Source organism: Nicotiana tabacum, chromosome 5 (assembly GCF_000715075.1).
Source record: "Nicotiana tabacum cultivar K326 chromosome 5, ASM71507v2, whole genome shotgun sequence".
In the NCBI taxonomy this organism is placed as follows: Eukaryota; Viridiplantae; Streptophyta; class Magnoliopsida; order Solanales; family Solanaceae; genus Nicotiana; species Nicotiana tabacum.
In genome coordinates this window covers 147,269,246-147,279,090 of record NC_134084.1, presented here as the reverse complement: position 1 = coordinate 147,279,090, position 9,845 = coordinate 147,269,246, and the positions used below count along the sequence as shown (strand labels likewise).

General features: G+C 33.7%; 1 protein-coding gene across 2 annotated transcripts; it reads left to right on the top strand.

Annotated features, from left to right (window-relative positions):
• The first annotated feature begins 1,429 nt into the window (after window positions 1-1,429).
• On the top strand, window positions 1,430-5,461 carry LOC107811612 (protein yippee-like). Of its 2 annotated transcripts, XM_016636581.2 has the most exons (7): window positions 1,430-1,534; window positions 1,681-1,783; window positions 1,933-2,077; window positions 4,569-4,612; window positions 4,923-5,031; window positions 5,128-5,183; window positions 5,276-5,461. In XM_016636581.2, the coding sequence occupies exons 3-7, from the start codon at window positions 1,982-1,984 to the stop codon at window positions 5,355-5,357; spliced, it is 387 nt and encodes a 128-aa protein (XP_016492067.2). In that variant the 5' UTR covers window positions 1,430-1,534; window positions 1,681-1,783; window positions 1,933-1,981; the 3' UTR covers window positions 5,358-5,461. The 2 variants fall into 2 exon arrangements, with proteins under 2 accessions (XP_016492067.2, XP_075110287.1); XM_075254186.1 differs by lacking the exon at window positions 1,430-1,534 and having other exon boundaries at window positions 1,615-1,783.
• The last annotated feature ends 4,384 nt before the right edge of the window (window positions 5,462-9,845 follow it).

Below are 9,845 nucleotides of genomic sequence, written 5' to 3'. Positions count from 1 at the left end.
CTTAAATGGGGTAGCCCAATGGATTAAGACTTATTTATTTAATCCATATATATTGGACCTATACAATTGATCTAGTTACATTAGCTCATAATATTTATTTGGACTAATATATCTTACTTAAAATATAATCCAAACAACTATGAATTAAATCTAATAAAATTTAAATGCCTGCACCTATCAATTAATATTATTTATCGATGCATAAAAAATGTTAATTTTGAAACTTACATCCCAATTTTGGAATCAATAAGACCGTATAATTTGATCTCTAACATGCTTCCATACCAATAATTACCCCTAAATGATGAATTAAGGGATTAAAGTTATTAAATACATTATTGTGTGTATTAGTTTAAAAGAATAAAATTTATATCAAAATCATTAGATTAACTATACCATAAAAGTATAAATTATTTCAGAATTATAATAACGTGATTTTGAACCAAGAATTTATTTAGGGGTCGTTTGGTTGGAATACAATTAATACCGGTATAAGTTATGCCAGTATAAGTTATATTGGTATAAGTTATGCTGGGATTAGTTATGCTGGATTGTTGTTTATTTATTGTTTGGTATGTTGTATTAACAATGACAATTACATAATTTCTAAGAAGAAGGTATAAGTTATACCGGTGCTAATTACCCCACCTTCTATAAGGTATAAATTATCCCAGTGTTAAAATTAACACCGGAATAACTTATACCTAGTTTGCTAACCAAATAGAGTATTAAGGTGGTATTAAATTTTTATACCATCTTTATACCTTCTTATACCTCCTACCAAACGACTCCTTATATGCATTAGATAATCTAATGCATACATTAACTTTGTGTATTAATAATACATTGATTGATAGACATTTTGAACATATGCATTAGTTATGCAAGCATTAATTATACATCTTATTTGGTATTATCCTACGCACAACTAATGCATAGAAAACAATGGTATTAGCAATGCAATGGGTTTTAATGCATGCATTAGCTTAGTTAAAGACAAAATTGTCCTTCAAAATTTATGCTTGATTAAAATATGTTAGTTAGTATATTAATGCAAGTTCAAAATAATCCAAATAGTGAGAAATAAAATTATATCCCTAGTAAATAAATAAATACTTAGCATATTTCTTTTTTTATAAATAAATATTTAATTTTATTTTACAATATAGGTAGACAAATAAAATAATTTTTTTAAAACTTTTTCATATAAAAATATTTCTTAACATGTATTTCTTTTAAAAAGTTAGAGTATGGATTAATTTTGAGGGTATTTTTGTAAACAAACAATTCTTTTAGAAATTGTACAATGCTTTAATACATCAAACCAAATAATGGATAAGAAATATATCAACATAACTAATACCGGCATAACTAAGCAAGCATAACTAATACCTACATTACTAAGACACCCTATTCAGCATTATTATTATGCACCCTAGCAAACGATCCTTAACGTAAATTTTGGACGGAGGAGATTTTGACCGCCACCTAGCTCCGCCCCTGCCCGAGATGACTGTGGTATCGAAAGACTACAGTTAAGAACCATAATACCCGTAAATATAACGGTAGAAAGATAATACTAATATTTATCATGCAAATTGTGGGAAAATAGGAAATGGCACCTTCGAATTTCGAGTTAAATTCTTTGTTGGATTCTCATTTCTGAAATTTTCAATACAGATTTCTCGCTATCCCCCTTCGTGCATATAAATACGTAAAAAAATAACACATTTCTCAATTGCTGTGAAGATTGCTACTCTTTCTCTTTCCAACTGCTGCTCAGGTTAGATCATCATCTAAATTTCTGGGTTCATCTTTTTTCTTCTTCCTTTTTCGTTGTTTCTTTCATCTGTATGTTTGCGCAATACTGTATTATTATGATAACGATGCTTCTGAATTTGTGATAAATCAGTGATTTTTGTGGTTTTGAAGGGGTATAATTTGATCGGTTATTTAAAGGGGTAGATAGCAAGCAGAGGAAATGGGTAGGCTTTTTCTGATAAGTCTTGAAGGAAACAGCTACAAATGCAAGCACTGTAGAACTCATCTCGCGTTGGCTGATCACATCATTTCTAAGGTCCCCCCATTTCTCTATTTATCTATACATCCATGTGCTTACATCTGTATTACTGGTTGCATGTATGCTGCTGTTTTAATAATTAGAGGCGGATCCAATATTTTAATTCTATGGGTTTGGGAATTTAATGTTTGTAAATATTTACTAGTAGATTTCTTATCATATATACTGGGTCTTGGCTAAAGCTAGTGGTTCGGCCAAACAGGGGCGAATGTAGTGTGTTACCAACGGTTTCAATTGAATTCATAACTTTCGACGTAGACTAAAAATTTATATGTAAAAATGGCAGATATGAATCCATAACTTTAAAAATATAATGGTTCAATGCAAAACTCTTAAAAGTTGAACCCGTAGAATTTAAATCTTGGATCCGCCTCTGCAGTCGGACCCTTACCTTACTTTGTAAACCCACCCCTGTTTTAATGGATGATGTATATTTAGCTTATTTTCACTTAATTTCTATTTGATATGACGATGACATGAGTTAAGCTTAAATGAGGAAGTGAAGATTCATATAGGGACCTAACTTGTTTGGGACCGAGCATAGTTGTTGTTGTTGTTGCTGTTTTATGAATATGCAGGAGGACTTGAAATTTTATAAGTTTTATTGCTTTATGTAGTGACATTTTCTTAAGCTAGAAGAGAAGCGGCGGTACCATATATATTTTGCTATCTTGAGAGCTGATTAAATTCTACACTTTGGAAACTGATCTGAGTAGAGCGGAATGGATACAGTAGAGCGGAATGGATACAGAGGATGCATATAACTGGCCATAACTAATATAGTAATCGAGGCATAGATGATTGATTGATCTTTAGTGCTGATGTTGTTTCTTGGAGCTATTGCATACATTTGGTCAAAATGTTGTTCTTCTTGTACAACGGATTAGCATGGTCTAATGCAAATTCCTTACTGCCATCTGTAGCTATGTGATATTTATTACCTGATTGCTAATAGAGAAAGAATATAGTTATATTATCTAGTATAGTTCTATACTCTGATCCCAAAGGAAAAGAGAAACGGAAAAACTTTCTATTTGTTGGAACAGGCCGAGAGACTTAGAGGGTGGGCCATGCTGCGGATAATCATGCTCAAGAGTCAAGGCCAACGCTTTCCTATGGCCTCTCAGAGCTTTTAGGTGTGGGGGAAGGAGGTTGGCAGGTGTGGGAGGCAGTGATAGTAGTTCCAGTCAGTCCTTAGTCTATTTAGAGTTTCCACTCTGCAGGGCTGCTTGATTAGTCCTTTAAACTTCAGTAATATACTGAATGTTGCTCCATCTACCTTGGTTGTGTGATGTGCCTCCCAGAGCTTTGGATTGTTAGGGAACTATTTCTTCTAGTGTGCTTTTAGAAATGCCAGATTGAGATTATTATCACTAGATGGTGGTGGTTTCAATGACATTGGTCTAATTCATTCTCAAGTTTTTCCTGAGAAATTGGGTAGCCTAAGTGAAGCCAATGTTCTGAGGTCAAGTTTGCGGTGCACAACTGCCCATAATGGACTTCTGTTACAAGGGAGTCTTATCTGTTGGTTTTCTCTGGATTCTGGACATGCAACCCTGATTGGTCAAAATTTGTGATTGTAGATATAGTAGGATTGTGGGAATGTGTTGTCCTTGGCAGGATTCACATGATACTGCCGCACAATCATTTACCTATCTATCTATAGAAGAAAATTTTGGTCCGAACATAATGCTTGGTGTTTACTGTAGTATCCGGTCATTCTAATACTCAATATCCCAATATATCACCAATGAAATTTTGTTATATTACCCATGGTAGAAGAAGTCAGCTATTTGATGTTGTCAGGCAAGATCTAACAACCAAATAGAGCAACTGACCTTACTTCTTTTACTGACAACATACTTTACGTGATGAATGTAATGATTCTTATTTATAAGTTATATTTGTTATTTTTTCCATCTATAAGTTTATCCTTCAGTCTTAGTGGGTCGGTTCCATTTTACCATGACAAAGTTTGGATAATTTTTCATTTGTTGTTATCAGTTTTATATAAGGGCACCAGCAAAACTGGTCCTTAGTCTAACTTTTCAACCATCATTGTTCAATCTAGTGCTATCTTATTCCTATCTCAGTGAGTATTGAACTCGCTAGGTTATTTGGAATTTAAATGAAATTGGTCACTTTCTAATGGCTACCCTTGAAGAGACCACATTGAACCATCATATTCAATCTATTGCTATGTTGTTCCTATCTCAGTGAGTATTGAACTCTCTAGGCTATTTCGCATATAAATGAAGTTAGTCAGTTTCCAATAGCTATTCCCTTGAAGAGAGCACCTTGGCCGTTATAACAAGCTTTGCTGATGCTATTAGTAGTTCTTACTGGTTTTATTCCTGGTTTCTGGATTATGCTGTCTTCATGCTACTAACTACAAACTGGATGGCTTACACACGATTACATCACGTTTGCTGTGATATTTATGCTTCACATATATGTATTCTACGATGACCTTTGAGTTTTTCTACAGTCATTCCACTGCAGTCATGGGAAGGCTTACCTCTTTGATAACGTGTAAGTGCTCTTGTCTCTTGTGATGCTCAAAATTACCTGCAATTTCATATGGACCCGCTGGTAACCTTTTTCAATTGATTGAAGCACTAGCAATGTATTTACTTGCGGTCACATCGCTCTTAGCATTTTCTGGAGATGAAATAGTTTAGCCTGTTGAGTTATGTAACAGTATCACATGAAATTCAGTTTCACATTTCTCAGATGCTACTTTGGGGACGGACTTAGTAGACACCATCATCACATCCAAAGCTTCATGCTTTGAACTTCCAATGGTATGTATTACGTCGTGCTCCTCTTTTGCGTATTGCAGTGTGAATGTCACTGTTGGAGAGAAAGAAGACCGGATGATGATGACAGGAATGCACACTGTTGTGGATATATTCTGCGTAGGATGTGGCTCAATTGTGGGGTGGAAATATGTGAGTTTCATGTTCATCAAAGATCTGACTTTTAACTCTTTCGTCTCATCTCTAGTTACCCTGACATTCGTACTGACAACTCTTAAATAATTCCAGGAAGCCGCACATGACAAGAACCAAAAGTACAAGGAAGGCAAGTTCATTCTTGAGAGGTATATATTTAGTGTAATTTTGCGCTTCAGTGTGGCGTTTTGTCGTTTCAAGAGTCTCATTTCTTTTCTTTTTTTTGGATCTTGCTAAAAAGGTTTAAGATCGAGAATCCAGATGGAACCCTCTATGCATTAAGCCAAGATTCTCAGCTTGGAAGTGATGCAGATGAACCTTGAGTGGCCATCCTACCATGCCATTAATAATCAAATCTCTCTTTGCAACTGTACATTATTTCTGACTTCCTGCGCTTGTTGGTACAAGCAATCTTGATCTTCAGTTAGTATAGATGCTAATAGCCACTATAGTCAAGTTTTGCAGGATATTTTTTGAACAGGGTCGGGTCGGGTCGGATATAGGCGGGTCAAACCCGGGTAATGCAAAAAACGAATAAATTATCCGAGCTGACCCATATTTAATACGGATAGAAAATGGATTAAGTGGACCTACCCATATTATCCATGGCTTTTTGAATATCATCACTCTTTTTAAATATGATCACTTTTGGAAGAATTCCTAGTCTCCCAAGCTTGAGTAATCCCCAATTAAAGTCTTTATAAACGTAAAAGTTAAACTCATTAGTTATCTATTTTCTAAGTGGATAATATGATTGTTATCCATATTTGACTCGTTTTTAATAAGTGTAAAAATTGCACGGGGCACCCTATTTGGTCGCCCTCATTTTTTTTAAAAAACTTTTAACTTGTACCCACTTTTTAAACAACTTCAACTCCCTTTTTCCTCCTTCTCCTCCTTCATTTTCTTTTTTCTTCTTCTACAACGATGACTTCAACATTGCTCTCTTTCTTCAGATTTAGATAAGAAACTTCATGCACCTGTTCCTAATTTCCAAAGGCATCAATGTGCTTGCTGCTTTGTTGGTCATTCGGAAGAAATCAGCATTGATGAGTAAAATGAGAGGAATGCATCTAAAACTGATGATTCAAATGAGAAAAGATGCCTCACTGACAATGTCTTAAACATTAACTATTCTTGATCCAAGATAGCAATGGCAGGACATGAGACCTAAATCAATTTCTTAGTGACTTTTGCCATTACAGAGAAGCTTTTGTTATGTAAGGCGATTAGTATATGTATATGTACAAAGGATTTGTTACCTATATTTGCTTAGCTTATCACTTTTTTTTTCACGCAAGGAAGACCAGATATTTCACGATCCTTCTCTTTCATAATCAAACAGAAACTGATCATACCTGCAGTTGAAGTCTTTCCCCAACTTAGTGGCAGCTTCTTCCAACAACTGAACAACTCCAACTTTTGGCGAGCTGTGCAGTTTATTTTTTTCAAAGGCCAGAGCTGAAGTTTCGTCAGTTACAAAACAAAAACTTCAGCTCTAGAGCTGAGCTTCAGGCCCGGCTACTAGAATGCTGAAGTTTTACGTGATTGCCTTTGCTACTTCAGCCCCGTGTGCTGAAGTTATGCGAAAAAGCGGGTACACTTGTAATTTTTTTTGCAAAGCGGGCACAAGTTAAAATGTGACACAAAAAATGGGTATAAATGCAAATGCCCCTTAAAAAGTTCATTATCCAACCCATTTTTAATGAATAACACGGGTGAATAACTATTTTTTAAATAAGTGGTCTTTAAGTGCAACCCGATATCTCCTGTTAAAGAGTTCTTATTCCATTATGGTCATTCGGCCAATAATGGAATGTCATAAAATAGCCAAAGACTAGTCTATCATTGATTTTAGATATAAAAGATAAATATAAAAAAATTATTGTTAAATCAGCTGCAGTGATTATGTGATATGCAGTTCAAATATGACGTTCTCTTGACGATTGGTTGTATCATAGGACAAATCGTCTTTATTCACAAAATGACCTAACTTCCGATTCATAACATAGATTTAGTCAAATCTATTTGTGTATTTAATTATATATAGCATGAAAACATAATCAGAAAAAAATATATTAATGGTTTACTTACAAATTGGAGATACAAGGAACTTGACAAATATTCCATACGTCTGACCATTTCCTCAAACAACAAATTAAACTTGAGATATATCTATAGCGGAGTCAATTTTCTTTATCTTTCAACGCGATAACTTAGATCATAGATGCGGCCTTTATTTTGACCTTTTTTTATCCTTTGTTGGTGCCCGTCCCTTTCTCCTAAGACTCATCCCAAAAGACTTCTGATAATTTCTTAAACAAAATAATAATAATAATAATAATAATAATAATAATAATAATAATAATTAAAAGAGTGATTAGAATTTAGAACATCTAGTCCAATTATAAAGTTGTACCAAAGAGTGATAGGGGGATGAACTTCTAATTAACAAAAAAAATATTAACAGTAATTTGGAGGAGTTGGCCCGCGGTGAAGTTAAAATTTCGTTAAAGAGTGTTCAAGATTTAATATGTATACATAAAAAGTTAATATTTAACCTGTGTATAAAATATATAATTTTCTGGGTAAAAATGTTCAACTAACCACCCTTATGTGTATGATGTTATTGATATTACTTTCTTGGTTATTGAAATTTAAACTCGAAATACAGTGCTCTAAGTTATGGCCTCTTGGCCATCAACCTGTTCTAACTGGTATTTCCAATGATGATAATTTGAAAAAAAAAATGTTAATTTTGAAAGTTCTAAATAAAGAATAGGGTGTAAGTCAAGTAAAAGCAACTTAAACCTCATGAAAATATTAGAAATTTTCAAACAGTTTTATGACTTTTAATTCTTTTTCTTGTTGGAAAGTTTAGGTGAAAGAAACTTGATGTAAAGAAATCAGCGCTTTGCTTTTATATTTCAAACTCGACAATAAGGGACGTACTAAGTCAAATTTCACCATGTAAAAATTAAAGTTATTCTAATAACATATAATAAGCGCATTTAATTTTCTTTTATAGAAATGGAATTAAACGGGCTTTCATTTTTTGACTTGTTCTTAGTTTCATTCTTTAATCTTCCTTAATTTCTTATGTTCGGAATAATTAATTAATTGATTTTTTTACTTTTTGTTTCTTTATTAACCTCAAGTTCCACACGTACTTGAATAATCTTAAACTAGCCTCTAATTAACCAGTCATAGTATTAGTTATAAAGTACTCCCTCTATGCGCTTTTAGTCGTTCATTTTGGACTATTCAAGCCCTTTAAGAAAATAATTGAAAAGTGTACTTTATAATTTTACCCATAATAATGACAATATTTTCAAAAGTTTTGGGAAATAATTTGAGGAATGAGTTAGTTGTTCACTTTAGACTTTTCACGTCCTTTGAGAAACAATAATTGAAATATATTTTTATAATTTTGTTCATAATAATGATAGCATTTTCAAAAGTCTTAAAAAATAATTTGGGGAATGAGTAGTGAATGATAAGAGTAAAATATAAAGAAAAAAAAAAGATTGTCTTCTTTTCATTTAATATAAGTAAAAGTGAAAGGAGGGATTAGTTGTATTAAACATTTCTTTTCCAACTGAAAGTGCCACAAAACAGCTGGAGTTGTTCACCTGGTGATCTTATCCATAAATAGGTCCTAGGTTGACTGCTTCATAAGACACATTGACTCAACTTTGGATGGTACGACTCTTGATCCAGTCCTGAATTACGAGGATCAAGTCAAGGCTGAAATAAATAAGAGTTTTGGACTTTGTCGTACCTATGGATCAAAATATACTTTTCGTTTAATTATTTTTTACTTTTTAAAAAAAAAGATTTTATGGATAAATATTTCGAGTTATAATTTAATTTATCCCTTGATTCCCTACGATTTGTTATCAGTAATTCGAGGGTCTTAGCGGCGTATTTCTCAAATGTAGGATGATATGTGATGTATTTGATGATCAAAAAGAATATAGCAGCACTCTATTTGGATCTTGAATGTTGCTAGAACTTTGAGCAAGACATATTTGACATGTGTATATAGGTAAAAGCGGTCTCGTAGTACATTCCGGTCTCCGACATGATAAGCCAAACTCGAGATATGGTAACTGGGGGCCTAGACCGAGGTAGAGATCTCATCAATTCTGAGTCCGGACTATAACGCCCGCCCTCGAGGATATCGGGGTCATGAATCGGGATCGGTCCTGGCCTCGTTCAACTTTGGAGAACGTTGTCAGGCAGTCAAGCTAGGCCAATAGAAGGTCGTGATGTCCGTGACCGACCGAATATCACGGCGGAGATCTCGGCATATATCAACGTGGGATTGGCAATCAATTAATTAGAGGATTTTTACCTTTTATAGAGTTGTACCTAATATAGGACTTCCCCTACTATATAAAGGGGGTCTGATTACTTGTAAAAGATATTGTAACACGCATTCCAAAGCAATAAAATATAGTATTTTCTCTTTAAGCTCTTATTCAACTGTGCCTTGATACCGATCGAAGTGCATCCTGTTCAAGGGTAGCTAACCCCCCAAAACTGTAACTGTTCAATTTTTGTTGTTTGAATTCATTTCATCATTGTTTATTTCATTTTAAATTTGATTTATCTCTTTGTGTCAAATTAATCCACTATCCTTAAAATCACTTAAAATTTTAATTGTTATCCGACTTTAAGGGTAAACAGTTTAGCGCCCACTGTGGGGCTAAGAATAATATTGGTTATTTGATACAAATTTTCATAACACACACTACTTTACACTTGTTCTTTGAAGTGCCTCTAATTTCAGGTTCAAACTCAAAAAT